The following is a 19,355-nucleotide window of genomic DNA, read 5'->3' as shown; positions in this document are numbered from 1 at the left end:
TTATTGCAATCATGCAATCTAATTAATATTCGATATGTTTTTCCACTTCCCTAAGATAATCTGTAACACAAGTATGTTACAAATTAGAATTGTATTTGCAAATATGTACAATGCACTAGAATGTAAGTATTGCATTGTCACTCCGCTCCTCTACAGTATCGACACAAGTCAATAGAACCTTTCAATTAATTATTTATAGTTAGATAGAATAAAGACATAAATGAATTAAACAGCATCATACAGCTGAGGAATATCCAAAGTGATCGAAATAACATTACGCAATCATGCAGCTTATCTTTGTTATAGCGTCAATTCTATTATTAAAAGATAACATAAACAAATACTGCAAATTAATAGGGGAGACCAAGCATATGAAACTGATTAACTACGATAACTTAATGATAAAATATTTAGGAATTCAGATAATTAGTCTTATGAGAAATAGACATTACGAGTCAGAAATATCAAGTATTTTATCACCTAATCTGCCAGTTATCTAGTTTATTCGCCCGTGCAATATGTTTGCATATGTTGCTGGTGTAATTACTTGGTGTTTTTTTTCAATGACTATGCCATTCAGAAACATTATATCCAGAATGGAAATAGGGTTATAAAATAGCTGTTTCCGTTTGATTTTTTTCCTCCACATTTTGACTTTTAATCCCATCAAAATATCTTTTTATTTTAGTTATGCAATGAAATTTATATTAAATCAATTTACATCTTTTACGATCTTTTATGATTTAAGATGATCAAAAATCCTACCTGTAGTGTATGTATATAATGCATTGTATGTTGAACTTGAAGATTAATTAGGAACTGCATTATAACTTGGTCCTTGATTGATCTCGTTCAATATTTGCATTCATAATAAAAGCACAATAAAATTCTGCCCAGGTATTTCACCAAGAATTGTATAGACGGTAAAATATTGCGATGCCCTGTCACTTACAGAAGGTGAAATTGACGGATTAGATTGACAATAAAAAGTAAAATCGATATAGTCTGTGATTGTAATACGATTTAAGCGGAAATAGAATAAAAAATCTTATAACACAACTTGTAGAAGATTTGAGTTTGACATTTCGATGACAGCACGTTCACTTTCTTCAGACCAATGACAAATGTGAAGTTACTGGCTCTGACGTCAATGTACATAGTATACGGCATTGTAAGGAATCGACCAACTTTTTCGGCTGTGCTATTATTCTACATACACTAAGGTCGAAAATATTGTGACGAAATGGTAAAATAGAAAAATTTACAAGATGGTACAATAAACTATAGTCGATTCGGCGCTACGCTCTGTTTAACACTTGGTCATAGATGTGCTTGGAGTCTGTGGCCTGCTCCTGTTCTGGTCCGCTGCTGTGTATCTAGATCACGACCTTTACCAGCCGCTTGTATGGTAGTTTGGAATTTCCCCAGTCAAATGATCTACTGGTTGTGTCGTGCTGTGTTATGAACTTTTATTCTATTGACATAATCAACCTGATGAACATGGTCCATACATAATAAGAGGCAGTATAATCTTAAATGCATCATTTATATATATTGTAAAATACAATCGACGAAAAACAAGTAGGTATAGCACATAAATATTCTTGTATTATATGGAGTTAACACTGCTACCATATAGCTCATAGGCTTAAAGGCCAGATCCAGTCCAAAGTAAATCTACACAACATGACCGACATGACACAGACTCGTTGCCAGTGTCATGTCATACTGTTATTATTCTGTTCTTTACTACTTCTTTATAGGAAAATATAATTTGCAATGTCTTGGTGATTTCAAATTATGTATTCACGAAGAAGAAAAACCCAGTTGTAAACGCCAAGTTACAAGCAAGCATTACCCAGCCACAAACAATGTCTAGCTTTATTGCGACTTTGCGGCAAATTTCCTCACCATACCCTTTCGACTTACATGTAGGTAAATCAACATTGTCTTCCTCTGTACTTTTAATGTTGTTAGCTAATGGAATTCCAAGACATGGGGCGACAGTGAAAGCAAATCTCCTTAATGTCGAATCATCCCAGCAAGAGTTGTTATATACTCTTAATATAAAAACCTCGGACGAGATTGTCAAGATTCCCAGTATTGTCTGAAACACCAAGTAAACACAATAGGCAGGCATGTGGACCGAAGACTGTGGAAGTGAGTTGCCTACTAACGATAGAAAAACAGCAAATGTCAGGAAGATAGCCATACACATACCGATCTTTTCTCCACTTTCTAGAGGCAAAACAAAACACAATTGGTTCAAAAACGACATTAACAGTACCGGGAGAACAATATTCATCATAAAAAATGCTGATCTGCGTTTAATTTTAACCCTGAACAAGTTAATGCTGAATTCCAAAAGCGCCTCGAGGCGTGTGTCAAGCTCAACAGAAGTATCTAAAAGCTCCCATTCTTCGCTTTCCTCATAGTACATGATGTTAATTTTTGAAGATGTCGTAGTGATGTTGACTTTTGAATCATCTGAATACCATTTGCCTACGCAGAGGGTACACACTTGTTCATCAAATGGATATTTAGTGGTATCAATTTTACACTTTGTGTTTATCTCTTTGCCAGGCCACCAAATTACCTCGCCCGTATAACGCACTGTTGGATCTACAAAATTGGTATGTTTCATTCCCTTTTTGTTCCCAATCTCATTGCGAAGTAGTATATCTGGGGTCCATATACTTGTAAAGGGTACACGACTGGTTTCTAAACCGCTGTATTTACTAGTGTTCCACGCTAATTGTTCATCAAACCAGCGGAGATCCAACCATATTGAGGATGACATGGTACCCTTTCGTTCATTTAGTTCAATGATTGAAAGGAGAAATAGTCGCAGACGTACGTTAACTGGCTTTGTGATATCGGAAACGGGTCGAACGTACTTGTTGATACCGAGTATATCATCATGTAGTCGAGCTTCTGGAAGTTTTGTCTTCGAAAGTCGACCTTGAGATAAACAAACACACATCCATATAACCAAGGTAATGGAGTTCATGGTTTATAATCTTTTACTTTCCAGTAGTTTACTTTTTTTAAAAAGATATGGAGTTTCCAATCTTCGAAGTTTTTCTTCTGAGTTGATATTAAATGATTACCAACGGTAACACACTACTCACTGTCCGTACGCTGAAGCTGATCTCTGTGTTTGAGATGTTAGGATGATGTAGTAACGTAAATAACAAATCCTAAAAATCACTGTTGACAAGGAATGAAAGCAGCATCCTCCGAACACAGAAAATAGATCACTTCAATGTATTAAGAGAGAGACTTCTGTCGAAGACTGGTTTGTTTTCGTTACCAGTGGTTTGGTGAGCGTTTGTTGTCGGTCGTAGTAATGATACACACACGTGGCAGGCAGTATTAGATCAATCTACAGAGAATAACACATACAGCTGCTGGCTTAGGGTTTTTAATGAATTACTGAATATTCTATATTTGTTTTGAATGACTGTAAACCAAAACATATATAAAATAAGCTACGTTGAGAGTATATTGCTGTCGAAGTTTTTACATTTTCTATTTACAGATTCTATTTACATTGGTGATTTTTGTACTATTTCAGGGAATACGTGCTGTAGACACTGCTGGTAGACCTTCAGTCCCTCAGATTTTATGTAACCTGCATACCGAGTTTTAGCTCATTTAAATTGTGGCTCGGTTTGTATACGTTGATGTTTTTGTCATATTATAATTACATTTAAGCGGCAATGTTATTGTTCTACACTAACAAAAAACCTCAGATTAAAACGTTTGACCAAAGTTGTTTAGAAATTAAACCATGTTAGAAAATTGTACTGAAAAAGACACACAGGTGAAAAATTTACTGTCAAGTTTTTATGAGAATAAGGAATAGTGATGTTGAATGCTAAAACCTGTCCATCAAAGGAAAACATCTATGAGTTGTAGACTGAGGACCTGTAAATCAGGAAGGTAGGGAATGACATAAAGCTATATAACGTTGTATCAGGTGAGTTAAGTGTAACATCTAGGTATATCGCAGTTATCAAATGTGAAAAACATTTAATTTCATTTCACTTTTATCTGACAAGATGAGCAATACAATTTTTCACTTATTTTAAACGTTATATTCGCAGTAAGAGTTACTTCCCTTCTCAGCAAGCAGGCAAGAGAGGGAGACCAAAATTGATGGAAGGACATTTAGGTATCTTAAGAGAGAAGTGCACCTGTCCCATTATTCAGTAAAATTCGTTGTTTAACGTACAGATGTTTAGAACAAATATAAGGATATAAAGATGATGACTCATTACTTGTTTATTAATGATAGAAATGTCACAAAATTCACATTTTTCAATCCTGATCACGATAATAACACATAAAATCAAGAATGACCAGTATGGCCAGAAGCTTTACCTAATTGTACAAGATTATGCTATGAGTGGGTAAGAATGATGGCCTCCATATGTAACAAATGTAGGTATGTACGGCACAGAAATTAAATTGTTCCAAGTTGATTCCCAGTTCCTAATACCAAAATGAGTTTGAATGCAAGTTCCGTATAAGACAGTCTTAATTTCTGTGATAAAGGCTGTGGGTTCGATTCCTGTCCCGAATCAAAGTAAGCTAATGCGCACTGGACTAGTCGATTTTTTTTAACATATACGTTTTTCTTCAACGGAATTCGGATCTGGTTCCATGTTTTGTTTAAGATAGCTCTCTTAACACAATATAAACGTGACTGATACTGGTCTGAATGCTACACTGTACAAGTTCGGTTGTTCTATAAGTTTATTTTCCGTAACATTGCTTGGTACATCTGTAAATCCTTAATATATGCTACTGTTATTGTTTCTTTAAAAGACTCTACTAATTCAAAAGAAAATTAACTTTTTCACTCTGTTCATTCCTCGATAGACTTATTCTAACAAGGATAAAATGAACAAGTTGGAGTAAGATAATTATCATAATTAAATTTCATAAATACTTTCAATAAAAGGAAAACAAGAGTAATTGTTATCATAGGTGCATCGATTGTGGCAAATAAATGACGGATTTCAAACTGTTAACGAGGTAGTTGCCAGGAGCATGCCCAGTTGTAGAATGTTGAGTCGTTAATGCAGGCCGCTTGACAGTTTTCCATAAAACCAAATGTGAAAAATATAGTCGTTGCTACGGGCCGTTATATTATTGTAATATAAAAAAATCGATAAACGTGATTAAGTTATAAAATATATTTACGTTTCCTACACTTCGCGCACTAGTTTTCCTTTACTTTCACTGTAGATCTGGAATTAAATATAGTTGACATCAACTTTTTGTTATTTTTTACTCTAATTTATTGTTAGATGAAATGTGAGAACCGCTAAGAAAGTTTATGAGATTAAAATTTATTTTTAAGGGGTGGGGAGGGGGGGAGTGGATGAGGTTTTTGATTTCTTTCTTTTTTCCCTCAATTTTCTTTTTGCTTGTGTGCGAAATCACTTGTTTATTTCAAAAGGCTTGAGCACGTCATTTTGATGAACTCGTTTTTATTCACCTACTTTTTACAATAAATATCTTTTGTTGTTACTAAGTTACTAATAAATTTATTTTTTCATGAATAGTGGCACCAGTTCAAAACAAACCACGTTCTTGACTTTGTCGAAAACATCCTATATCCAAAATTAACCAAATCTTATATAGTGTGACACAAGTTTACATTAGCTTTTATGTTCGTTCTCCCCTTTCTTTTAACACTTTAAGGCCAATAGCATATAGCAATACTACTTAACTTTTATTAATCATATATATATATATAAACCAACAACAACGACAACAAACAAACAAACTAAAACAAAACAAAAAGCACAAAACAAAAAAGCGACAATGCTGAAAATCCACAACACCAAAACAAACAAGATTTTATCGAGTACATTACTTGGAATATCACAGTATTTTCTCTGAGTCACGTAAACAAGTTGATAATGTTCTGTTGATTAATGAATGTTAAGTAGTATTGCTATATGCTATATATATATAAATATATATTATTTTTATCATAATTGCACTTTTGATATCATTATGTGTACACATATTAAAATGCAAAGCATATTCCTGAAGGGATTAACCGTATTCAATTTGTATAGGAGTTTTTATGTGAGATCCACCCAAAGGCAAGGACTACTTTCATCATTTGTACCAGGAAATTGTTTTTCCCACTGGCGATCACGATTCTGACATGTAGGCCGTCTGTGAACTACATGAACTCACTCTTCAATGGTCAGCAGCTAACTGGGATCCCTGTGTACTGTTTAGATTAACACTTTATTATCATGATATTATTTCAAACGTAACATAACATTTTCCCTTATATTCTAAATTATATTGTACTTAATTCTTCAATTAACCAGACATATTTACCTTGATTACGCTGTTATTGTTTACACACCTTTACTAATATATGTCTATGTTATAAAATCTCACAACATACAGTTACGTACCCTGTCCAATATGCATAGACACAGATCTTCAAAATATTATATACTGAATAAGAGTTAACATTGACCATAACTGAACTTACGTGTTTTTTTTTCCTTTTGTCGATTTATTGGATCCCTTTGAATAAAATCATGTATGCGCCGAGTGTGCAGTGGTTATCCTAAATGGAGCTACGGTTGTACTTTAGTACTAACTTTGTTCAACTCATCTTCGTCCTGGTTGATGCATCTTAGAAATATGTTCTTTATCAAATATTGATATAAAAAACTAGCTAGAAAATTTCATTGTCACCATCCCATGATGAAAAGATACTGAAACTGTGATCTTAAGCAAAATGTACCACATCGAAAACATGTGTCCGACAATAGTTTGATACTATGATAGCTTATATTGACCGTTGTATAACTGTTACTGTTGGCATAATGTCCTTTACTTTGTTTTATTACAACATTTAACGTAACTAAGTGCAAAGTGAAAATAGTGTACTTCTTAATATTTAACAGGACAAAATACCGTAATTTCGCAGTTATGAAAATTTCTTGTAAAAAGAATTAATTTTACATACAATATATGTTTGGTAATGATTTTTTTTTTTCTTTTTTTCGTAAAGTATATCAAGATTCTTCTTTATCTAATACTAAACTTATATTAAAGGTGTTGTTCCCTAGCTTGTTTTTGTAGAATCCATCGATATATTTTAATGTCATATGTAAGATAGGAGACTCAATCAAATATATTGTCTCAAAACAAAGAATAATGCATGCTTGATATCAATCAACAACAGTTTCGCCCAGTGGATCGACAAAGTTTTAAAAACCTTCGCCTTCACTAATATGTCAGATTTATTATACAACAATGATCGTTATTTAAAGACTGAGACGCTTGTGATACTAGGAAATTAACACTTTGAAATCCATTTCTATTTGACAGAGATATGTTTATATCCTTACGATATTATATACAAAGCGATAAAAATTATTTCAAGGGCAGAATACTATGTTTAACTTTCCTGAATACCAAGGGACACTTTCCTAATTTACAAGTGCTGTAGGAAATACACCATTAAGAGTCTTATTTGTCGATATTTTGTTGTCAACTGCAGGTTTTCGTTCTCTACCGAAGTTCCGCCTTTTTTTATTTGGTTTCATCTTTATATTTTGAGGTTTCTGTGACTCCCGTGTCTTTTGTGCCAACGTTGTTACTAATTCTTGCTTTCGTTTTACCCAATGTTTTCCTAGAGTACAGGACTAATTTGCTGTGATGTCATGTTGATTCCAGTATTTGTTTCTGGTTCCACATGACTTTTTCATGTCAATGGATGTCCATAATCATTGTCTTGGTTGTGTTATGGTCCACTTGTATTCCATATCATTGTTATGATAATACACAGCCTATTCATATACAAATGTTTTACCTTAAACTGTAGGTAATAAGTGATACCATTAGATCAATACTTGATTTGTGTTTGTTACCATGAAATCGTTGACAAATATTTTGTAATTAACATATTACAGTGGGTATTTTTTCATGTTATATATATATATATATATATCTGAAAAATAAAACACTATTAAAGCAATTATTATTTTTATCGATTGAATATTTGTGTTTACACAGAAACCGAAGTTAACTGTACAGTCACAGGAAAAAGATTTTTATTTAAACCATTAAAGCTCTTTATTATTAAAAAATGGAATACCATTGTCCTGAATAATTACGTTTAAATTTCAATCATGGGCTGAATATTGTTCATCATTTTCACTCGTGCACTTGCGAAAAATTGCTAAACATCATCTTAACTGACATATTTATTAATAGATAATTGATTATCATAACTAAACGACATCATTTTAATAATCATTCTATATCCGAAACATTTCACATAAAGTTTGATTTATTTCAGATTAAGTGTATAAAGAGCATAATGAACAAAAAATTTCCATATAATTTTCATATAACAAAGTTTACTTTTCGATCAAATTCCATATAGAATAACGAATTAGTATTTTATTGACAAATTTTATAAATGATTCGATGGTTTTGATGACATTTTGCATACGAAATTAATTATAGTTAACTCTATACTAAAAATATCTTTCATGCCTCCCGCGCCGATGGTTGTTTGGTATATGATGTGACTTATAACTTCGAGATCAGGAAAACAAACAAGACAACACATCGTATACGTGTATAAAAGACAAATAACGCAAAATATATGTAATAATTAAAATAGTTTATTTCAAAAATACATAACATCATAATAATATATAACGGGGCATTTTGGTGACGTGTATGACGGCTTGGTCCTCTTGCGCTTAAAGCTGAAAAAGCAAAAATACATTTACACAGCTTGTATTCATTTACGTATATCGAATAGACTTTATATTTATAAAGTGGCTCTTATTCAAATGGTAACGGCTAATAAAATCCATAACCAAGTTTTTACATCATGATAAATTTATCATAATTGGATGTTGCATGTTCATGTTTCATTCTTTTCTAAATTGACTTGGAATATAAACTAAGAAACACGCATCAAAAAATATCGACAATTTACGATTGGCACACTACGGAGATGAAAATGTGACGAAATGTATAAATTGTATCTGTGAATATTGTCGGATAGTTACTTTTGGTTGATGGTTTTTATAAAGAGGTAATATAGCATGGAAACTTATTTGAATTTTTTTACAATTAATGTATTTATTATTATCTAACTACTTCAATTTTTGGCAAATTTTCGGATCAACAAAACCTAGCGAAACACAATCAACATCTAATACACGGTGGGAAGAGGCAGTGAATGGACGTTCTATCTGCGTTTCCACTTCACATATTTATGTAAAAAAAAAATGTATATGCTGTGTGCATGCTATTTTGAATTATATTTGGTTGTGAACGATCATACTTACATATATACAAAGGTATTGTAGCTGTTATCCGTATCTAACCAGTCCTGTTCCTGGCACCACTAGCAATCAACCAGAACAGGAATCCGATAGCAACTGCAAGAAGAAACGACATGTTATATAAGTAACAGAATCCAATGAAATTTTACATTTCAAGTTTATTTGGTCTTGTGCTTCATCAGTTAAAAGCAACGCTTATTTATTTGATATGCGGTTTTCATTATCAGGCGCGGTGTTACTTTCAATTATTTCTAACATACTCTTGCTAACAATTAAACATTTGGATAAATACAGATTAATTGAAACCATCTAACCTATAACGTGCCTTAGTTTTGATACAAATACTTACTGACAGTAAAGAGCGAGGAGTCGTTAGCACCATAGAGTCCACTTTGGTCTAAGCCGAGCGGTGGGGCGATTGGCGGAACACGTAGACCATAAGGTACACTCAATGCATTACCGCCAAAATAGCCACCACCTTTTCCTCCCTTTCCTTCGTAACCGCTGTATCCCTGTCCCGAGTATCCTATATATCCTTTTCCACCATATCCGTATCCTTGCCCACCGTATCCTGGATACATATATCCTCCGTACCCTTGTCCACTATACATGTCATAATCATTGTACCCGCCGTACCCGTACCCGCTGTACCCACCATCACAATTGACCGCCGTGAACAATCCCATGAGGATCGCCCCGGAGGCGATTGCTATGAGTAGCAAACGCATCTCGTGACCTGCCATTATAAGGTTTGTTAATAAAGAATTTATCAATTCAGACGATAAAATCATAATAAGGATAGTCACCATTTTACATACGTCGTAAAAGTTTTACATATACTATAGTAATTATTAACATCACCATGTATCGCCTTCCCTACATCATGACCATGATTCGATGTTACATTATTCTGAAACTTCCCACTATACATATTTTCAAAAGCATAAACGGATATCATGATTGTTATATATTACTAACCCCACCTAATGATACATTATTAACATGTTTCCATCAATGATAAAACCAAGATTTTACAGAACACCCGCTGTATAACCCAACACCGAAGGTTACACATGGAACTTACGTTGCTGCAAAAAACGTTAAAAGAAATTGACATTTTATTTATATCTACATATCATTAATTCTGTACTGGGTAGGAACATACTTTATAATTTTATCAAAATTGTCTACACGGACCTAGGGCGTAGATAAATATTACTTATCCCTAAGCTACAGGACTATAAGTTACAGATTTAACCTAACCGTACGCCACAGGACCCTGAGATGTAAATAAGTTTTACTTACCCCTACCCTACAGGATTATAAGTTATAGATTTAACCTAACCGCTTACTTACCCCTATGCTACAGAACCATGAGATATTGATGAGTTTTACTTACCCCTATGATACAGGACCCTGTGATGTAGATGAGGATCCCGTCCTGTTCAGGGATTCTGGTTTACTAGATGTGGAGGTCGTACTTTTTATACCCTGACCTTAAACCAATCATGGCAGGATAAAATTCAATCAACTTCCTCATGGTTCATCATCCCCCCTGAGGAAATCATCTTTCTCATCCGTCATCTTCGCGATCATTCGACCTCTCAGTTACTTAAACTATTGACCTACGTGAGATACTATAGGACACGCTACGTGACAGACTGGAAGACAGAGTATGTGGTCTTGACATGGTTACGACTACATGATTTAGATTTGATATTTAATTATTTAGCGTTTAACATCCACGGAAAAAATGTATTCTATCGTATCCAAATATCGTACTGTTTGAAGATTCATTATTTTAATTTTTTTTTTTCATATTTATTAAAATTTATATTTTCTTAATCAAATGAAAGAGACGGTCTTCTCTCTTACACTAAGTACTTTAAACTTTCTAAATGATGAAAACTCCTGTGTATCTTCATGTTTAGAACTCCAAGATCTGGGATGTCTTTATTAAAAAAAATGATTCGTTGCTTCAGGAACACACACTTTAATGCAATACGTCATTTAATAATGAAACGAAAAAAAAAATGTGTTTTGCTTATCATCTTCAGCCATAAGGAATGGTGCTAAAGGCAAAATAAGCGGTCACGAATCGCATCATGGTGCATGTCAGTCACACATACATATGTTAAAAGATATATGTTTACTGTGTTTTCGTGTTTATCCTAAAGTAGCACGGTTCAGAAAATACACACGTACTTGACAATTTTTCTAAAATTATCTGATATCTGAATATCTGAATGAAAAGTACAAAATTTATTTAATTATCGGGCTAATGCACATCTCTGTCGAGATTTTGACTTTTCTTTTGATCACTTTGGATTTTCCTTAGTCGCCTCCTAGACTTTACAATTTATGCCCTTATCATCACTGACGAGTCCTAGAAGAACGAAACAACTGTATGATGCTGTTTAATTCATTGTTTGGCTCTACTGTATCTCACTCTAAAATATAAAAATGTGCTATTCACTTGTGTATCTTTTGTACAATCCCAATACCGTTTTAATGTAGTGTTGTTATCTATTCACTTTGTTAATAATGGTCCTCTGAAATCACCATGTTAATACGATCATGTAAAAAGATACATGTACAGATAAAGCAGTCAGTAAATACAACAGGGAAATAAAACATAATCAAAGTATAAATTTTGTATAATCTATTTCATTAAGTCCGTCTCCATTAGTTTATTAGGATATTTCCTCATTTTCGTCTATTTTTTTCAATGTTCAAACTGTTATTGTCACCACATACGATATTGCATATCTGATTATTGTAACGGTAAAACAAACGCTCAGGAATACAACACAAAACTTTTAAATCGAACTGAAAACATTTTACAATCAACGCTACAAGACAGAAAGATGCGTTTTGAATTTATCGTATCAATCGACTGATAACAATCAACTACCATGTAAATTATCATTATTATCAGAACAATGACATTTATCACGCTGTCATTATAAAAAGAACATATCTAATGCCAATTATCACATTGATTTTCATTAGCAAAATAATAGTAAATGTTTATTGTAATAATTACTGAACAATAATTATCAACACTACATTTTATGCCATTGAGCACGTTTTGTACTCTTATGATCAGCAAAATGAATTTAATGTCATTACACACAAGATTTCTCAATGTCAACACAACTTCTTAAATATCAATTTTCACGTGTTCTGTTAATATCAACAAAACATATTCATGTCAATTATTACGTGTTCTGTTACAAAACATATTTGATATCAGTTACCACGTGTTCTGTTAATATCATCAACATATCTAATGTCAATTATCATGTGCTCTGTTAATATCAACAAAACATATCCATGTCAATTATTACGTGTTCTGTTACAAAACATATTTGATATCAGTTACCACGTGTTCTGTTAATATCAACAACATATTTAATGTCAATTATCATGTGTTCTGTTAATATCAACAAAACATATTAAATTATTACGTCAAAACATATTTGATATCAGTTACTTTGTCAATTATCATGTGTTCTGTTAATATCAACAAAACATATTAAATGTCGTGCTTTGTCATTATAAGGTACCGAACGTATACTCTTATTACCATCTCATTATTTGATGTTAACACCTGATATTATCCTTGCTTTTTTTTCCCATAATGCCCCATATATTTTTTTTCTTTTGTTTTGGATTTGGATTATGATTATGTTAACATGTTCGAATTTTTTAATACAGTAACGGTTAACATGATTATAACATTGAATACTGTTCTACATGATAAAGATTTGTTGTAACTGGTTATAACTGTGTTGTGTTAATTGTGATAGTACCTATGATAATATTTAACTTTATTTTTGGCATTCGCACTCACGATGCGATAAACGATCTTGTCATGTTGGAATGATTGGTCAGAAAGATGATGGATTAAGGGAGGCCGGAATCAGTCCATATGGAAATAACAGGAAACTGGTCGACCTACATTTTCTCATCCTCGGGGCCAGGCATATAAAACCGCGGTTCTGACTTGGAGTAGAGCATCCTTTACAGACCCGCTTCCACCAAAGGATCACAGGTACAGTTCTTTTAACCAACCATTGAATTATTTTTCGTTCACATTATCTGTGTATCGAAGTAGTCTAGATATCAAAACTTACTGGTTATTGATATATATTAATGTTTCACCTCTTTGTTTATAGCATGTGAATGAAAGTTATTACAAAAGTGTTTTATTTCAGTCATATTAAATATTATAACCAGGTTTTAAGTCTTAAATAAGTCCAGAAAAATCTGCAAAATGTATTTAGAGGCAAAAGGAAATGGTTTTAATTTGCTATAATTTGCTGCTTTCATAATAACTATAAAAACATTTTTTACATCGATATATCAATTTAATTTTCATATATGTTTGTTTCCTAGAATAAGGGATACAGTTGATTGTGTTCACTTCCTTTTTATTTTTTTTTTTTATACCGCGGGATATTTAAAAAGTTATGATATAAATGTTAACATAAATGTTTTATGATAATCATTGAAATTAAAGAATAGAAAAATGACATAAACTTTATAATGTTATACTGGTGTAAATTCACTCATCGGCGGCAAAATACTAATCACTATGACAAATAGTATTTTGTTTGTTTTAATTGCAGTTTTCAAAATGAGGTTCGCTTGTGCGGTGCTTGCCTCGCTGGCTTGCCTCTCCGTGGCGGTGATGGGTAACGGATACGGAGGGTCATACTACCCCGTCCAGAATATGTACGTAAATTGATCTTTAAGAACATCTTGCAAACAAAAAAATATTGTTAATATATTTTTTGTCTTTAAATGTCTTTTTCTTGTCATCTTCTCAACTTACATATCTGACCGTTTCAATGATGACCGTCTTCCGAGTCCAAAGCCTGTTAGGTATACGCTAATTAAATACTGTTAAGGTCGACGGGTGTAGCAATATCATTATTCAAAACATACTAGGTGTCAAACCAGCATGTCTTCTAGTCTTTAGCTTAGATTAAATTCATAACCTGACCCTCTAATTAATCAATTTTCAAATTATGTACTGACACAGTTGCATTAGTACATCGCCGACGATTGGAAACGTCTTTAACTTTATCTCGTGTTTTGTTTTCTTTTTTCAAAATCAGCAAAGAAAACATGGACAGATTTTGAATTCAAATTCAACTTCGATAAAACTAATATGCCCCCTGAAATTAGTATTGATAAGTATATCATTTTATGTATCCTTGCTACTACAGGGGTTACAGTGGTCATTTTCGCTCTTTCTACCGCTGGAATATTGTCCTGGCAAAGTTGAAGGATCCGTGTGTGACACCTTGTTGACAAGACGAAAAAATTAGTTTTGTCCTTTGATGTACATCAAAGGAAACTCGAGGTCGCATAACAGTATATTGTAATAGCTTTGAAGTTGGATGTCGCGCCATTGTAATCTTCAAAAGAAACGTATTAGCCTATGTTTGACCACTATTTTGCTACTGAAACCAATTAAATAACTTTGCTTGTGCCTTCAATTTTGCCATGACATTTTCCAGGTGTGCAGAGCGCGAAAATAATTGTAACCCCTGGAGTATCGAGGATGCACTTTATATATAAGTGCTGTATCTGGTGCTGTTTTGCAAAAGTACAACGGTCTGATTATACATCAGTAGCAGTATGTTTTAAATATATCATTTTCCTTTGAACCCGGTTCATTGCAGCGCAGTATAATATACTATCGTCCATTCCCTATGTCAGGTCATAACAACTGGTTTAATATTGTTAGACAAAAGTATGTACGAATACTCTTGATCACCGACATTATTGTATGAGTAGGTACAGCGGTTACGGAAAAGGAGGTATGGTAGCACCTTACTATGGTGGATACGGAGGATACGGAAAAGGAGGGGGGTATGGCGGATATAGCGGATATGGACAAGGACAAGGAGGATATGGTTTTCCAACCATACTGTATCCTGTTGCATCCCCAGAACCAGGAGATCTTCCTTTGGCAGCACTCGGAGGACTGTATGGAGGAGGCGGAGCATTCGGCGGCAACGACAACAACATTTTTTTCCTTTTGGCAGGTAGGCACTACTTCCAATCCCGTATCAATCACACACATATACTTATGATTTCCCTCTCTTAAGTCGAACGAGTCGCTCTTAATTTCTAATCATTAAAACAAATGTTACAAACCTGGCTAAGACTGTGATATATTACAAGACTAGCTTTTCCTTGACCTCGCCTGTCAGCTGACCTATACGCCTGTCCGCTGACCTATACGCCTGTGTAGATAATATGATCATTACGTTTTCACATATTTTTTTTCTATTCTCCGTTTGTACTATAATATTTGATGATATCAATGTTTCAGGAGCCGTGTTGTTACTGGCTCTCTTATCCAACAACAATAACACTGGTTAGATAAAACAACAAACAGATTTGTATATAGGTAAGTTATTTATGTCTTATTACGTCAAATGCTTTTGTTAACTGTTGAATTACTATGAATGTATTCTAAAGATATTCAGAACCCGATCTTTATGACTGAATATGCTTATGATATTTTCAGAAGATCCATAACGTTGACTCCGTGATTAACTTCGTGTATAGTTATCATAATAGTGGTTACAGTAATTATGAACCATACAAAAAAGTCTCTCCTTGTTTAAAATGATTTTTTTTATTCATTTGTAGGTTTTCGCGCAAGAGGTCAACAACGTCACTTACAGTTAATACCAAAAACCCCTGTGTATTTTTGTCATTAAATAATTCTTCGTTGAAATGTTGATATTTAGTCTTTTGTTCTCATCGCTGTATGTAAGTATATGCACAGATATTTCAACATAAGGCATAAATGAATCAAGATAATACGGTTGTGTTATCAAAATCAATATTCTTAAAAAAAAAACGCGTTGACAAATATGCACAAAATGAAAGAACGATACTTAAATTTACCATGCGAACAAGCAAATGAAGAACAATGCGTGATTCAGTAGGACAAAGATATCCTACTACATATATTCCGTCAGGGTATCATTGATCAATTAAGATTGTACAAAAAACATACAGGATACAAATAGGATACAGTAGACAACAGAGCCAAACAATGAAGTAAACTGCATCATACAGAAGGTTTGACCTTTAAGGATTCATCAGTTGTCCTAAAGGCCTAAATGTTGAAACCTAGGAGGCGACTGAGTAAATTCCAGAAGGTTCGAACGAAACATCAAAATCACGTCCTCCCACGGGGATCAGTATTAAAAACCATGAAACCGCTTTGCATAGAATAAAGCTAACGAGCACATCAAAACCACATACTTAAAACACAAAAGTTGTATAGCTAGCCTTGCCTAGACCCTGATGTTTACATTCCTGTTGACATGATATATTAAATTTCATTTTTTTCGTATTTAATGTATATATGAAATATTTTTATCAAATTTATTAATAATAATATGATATGAAAAAGGAATCTTCATTTTTCTTTATGCACCTTCTTTTTCTGTCCTTTCTCTGTCTTTTCTTACTTCTGTCTTTTTCTTTCTCTATCTAAAGCAGAACAAAGCACTATGTTTTTCAACTCTTGAAATCATGAATCTGCCTTGCTGTAGTAACATGTATAAAAGTATGTATATATGCTAAGAGATATGATTTCTCATATATTTAAGAATAGAATATTAAAAATGTGATTTTATATTGTTTCAAAAGTTTCAAAAATAAAAAAGAGGAAAAATTGTCTGCATTTATCAAGAAAACGGTTTAGAATTAGCAAAATAAAACTGTGAGTATTGCATTTCACAAAAAAAGATTTAATCTATATTTATAACTTATACTTTTAAGGTGTGGTATTGCAAAAATACTGTTTGTCAATATTTGGACTTTTTTTCTATCAGCCGAATATCAAAAAAGGAAAATAAAGACGAAGTTTACTATTCCAAACTACACTTATTAACAATATCAAGCCATAATAAAGGATTAGCAAGGTCTTTTCAAGCTGTTTTGTTATGTTCTTTGATCATTTCAGCCTGGTATGGAAAGAAAGGTCAGCCAAAAGAGGGGTATACTTCCCATTGATATGCTAATGGACTGTTGGATGATCTTACCTCCAAACTTTAATAATTGTCAACTAACACTTGGAGTATTCATATGTTTCCATCCTCAGTATACTTCATGATGGCTTTAAATGTACACGGAACACACATGTACGTTCTAATGTAATTCACACCCATATATCTATACCAAAAATCACTCATCATTTACAACCGAGGATAAAGGTGTTCGTTGATTGTGGAATGTGGGTATTGATAGATAAGGATAACCGACTGTTGATATTTAGAGAAACAATTTTTGGAAAATTAAAGACACGTCTGACTTTTGTACGTCAGCCCCTTACCCTAACCCTATAATCAACATGGACAACTTCCAACTAGGCTCCAACCGTCATGATTTCGATTTTCTTATCAATATTTTTCTTTTCTAGATACCTAGAAAATATCAAGTCATCAAGGGCTTGTGCCCAATATATTGATGTCCGTTAAGGATGCACACAACTGATACATAAACTCACTCAGGATTCCGAAAGATGAAGGTTTTAGAAGATAATGGAAAGTTTATGATCGCCTTCGTGATCTCTCAGAGGTATACTTTGTATTTGCAAGGACCGACAAATGTTTGTATGGCTGATATCGTAAATTCTGCCGTGGTTGGTTATCTAACTGGATTTGTAAAACATTTAGTTCCTACCAACGGCATCAAATGTGTTTTATTAAGTCCATCAAACATCCAAGCACTTTACGTAATGTTGATATGCTGTATTGAGAAAATACAAATTCCTGTTATTTGATTGCCTTGAGATTACCTATTTTAGGAAAGGGTTCGGTCTTGATCATTTTTTTAAATAAAAACTTTGTGTATACATTATATCATGAGTCTCCCAACAGATTTATTCCATAAACTAACTCCATCAAATCCATGGCATAGTAGTGTTGTTGATTGTCATCGCGCAAGAGTAAAATGTCAAAGGTTACTCTTGACCGCTGTAAACAAATCTACAAAGAACTACTCAAAATAATTTTTTCGCAGTAGACGGAAATAATTAATTAGAGGCGATCACCGTTCACCTAATAGAATAAAGGCAAATTTTTAACCTCTTCACATAAATGGGCATTTTCATCAGATGTTTCTTTGTGTTACCTTGACCGTATTAGGCAAACGAGGGTCCAGCATGATCAGAAAAATTCTTTCCGAAAAATAGTGCAATCCCGAACTTCATTTAGAATAGTGACAATGTATATCAAAAACCAGGCTACATGTACAAAAAGCACAACAAAACAAACAAAAAAAAAGCGATACTTTGAGATACGACGACTAAAAATAGCTGTCTAATTTTTTCGGAACTCACCGAAATAAAGTAGTCAACTTGGGATGTATATAAACTTACATTTGTACGTTTATTCAATTCTATCGTAAGTGATGCTAAGGACCAAAGTAGGACTTATAATGTTGGAACTTAGGATGAGAGAAATCCACATTGGTCGAAACAAATGTCAAAAACCAGAGGGGGAGGTGAAAAAAAGAGTTTGTATACCATAATAAACATATTCAGGTCGTTTTTAGGCTAAACGCACTCAGTACCAATAGCCTATTGCGACGGCCTTTCAGACAAAATTTACCGATCCTGGCCTTCTCATTGGCTGAAATATCGAAAAGAGCCCTCTAGCGGCAATTTTCTGCGTAAATAATGCCGCGATCTTTCAAATCGCTATTTTAAAAGCATCCAAATTTAGTTTATTTTTTAATAACAATACGATTACTATATATTTCAAAAAAGAAGCACAGTGTGGTTGAACTATTGATTAATTTTGAACAATATATTTTACGGAATTCTCGACATGACGTAAGCGTACAGAACACTGTACGTGCGAGTTGATAAGAAGCTAGTCATGGGGCTTGGTTTGAAATATCAACTAACAGCACTTATAAACAAACAAAACTTACAAACAGAACATCAATTTT

General features: G+C 33.3%; 3 protein-coding genes across 3 annotated transcripts; 1 reads left to right on the top strand and 2 right to left on the bottom strand.

Moving 5' to 3' along the window:
* Positions 1–1,798: 1,798 nt before the first annotated feature.
* On the bottom strand, positions 1,799–3,010 carry LOC132544663 (neuronal acetylcholine receptor subunit alpha-3-like). The gene has a single exon (XM_060208287.1). The coding sequence runs from the start codon at positions 3,008–3,010 to the stop codon at positions 1,799–1,801; it is 1,212 nt and encodes a 403-aa protein (XP_060064270.1).
* A 6,386-nt stretch (positions 3,011–9,396) lies between these two features.
* On the bottom strand, positions 9,397–10,087 carry LOC132544646 (shematrin-like protein 1). Its single transcript, XM_060208268.1, has 2 exons — positions 9,709–10,087; positions 9,397–9,455 (listed from the first exon to the last, which is right to left on the bottom strand). Exons 1-2 carry the CDS (start codon positions 10,085–10,087, stop codon positions 9,397–9,399), a joined length of 438 nt encoding a protein of 145 aa, XP_060064251.1.
* Positions 10,088–14,001: 3,914 nt separating this feature from the next.
* On the top strand, positions 14,002–17,414 carry LOC132544662 (shematrin-like protein 1). The gene is made up of 3 exons (XM_060208286.1): positions 14,002–14,099; positions 15,171–15,421; positions 17,365–17,414. Exons 1-3 carry the CDS (start codon positions 14,002–14,004, stop codon positions 17,412–17,414), a joined length of 399 nt encoding a protein of 132 aa, XP_060064269.1.
* The last annotated feature ends 1,941 nt before the right edge of the window (positions 17,415–19,355 follow it).

The sequence above is a fragment of the Ylistrum balloti genome, unplaced genomic scaffold (genome assembly GCF_031769215.1).
Source record: "Ylistrum balloti isolate Yb309-2 unplaced genomic scaffold, AGI_CSIRO_Ybal_v1 Utg369806, whole genome shotgun sequence".
NCBI classification, from domain to species: domain Eukaryota; kingdom Metazoa; phylum Mollusca; class Bivalvia; order Pectinida; family Pectinidae; genus Ylistrum; species Ylistrum balloti.
This window is presented reverse-complemented; position numbering and strand designations above follow the sequence as displayed.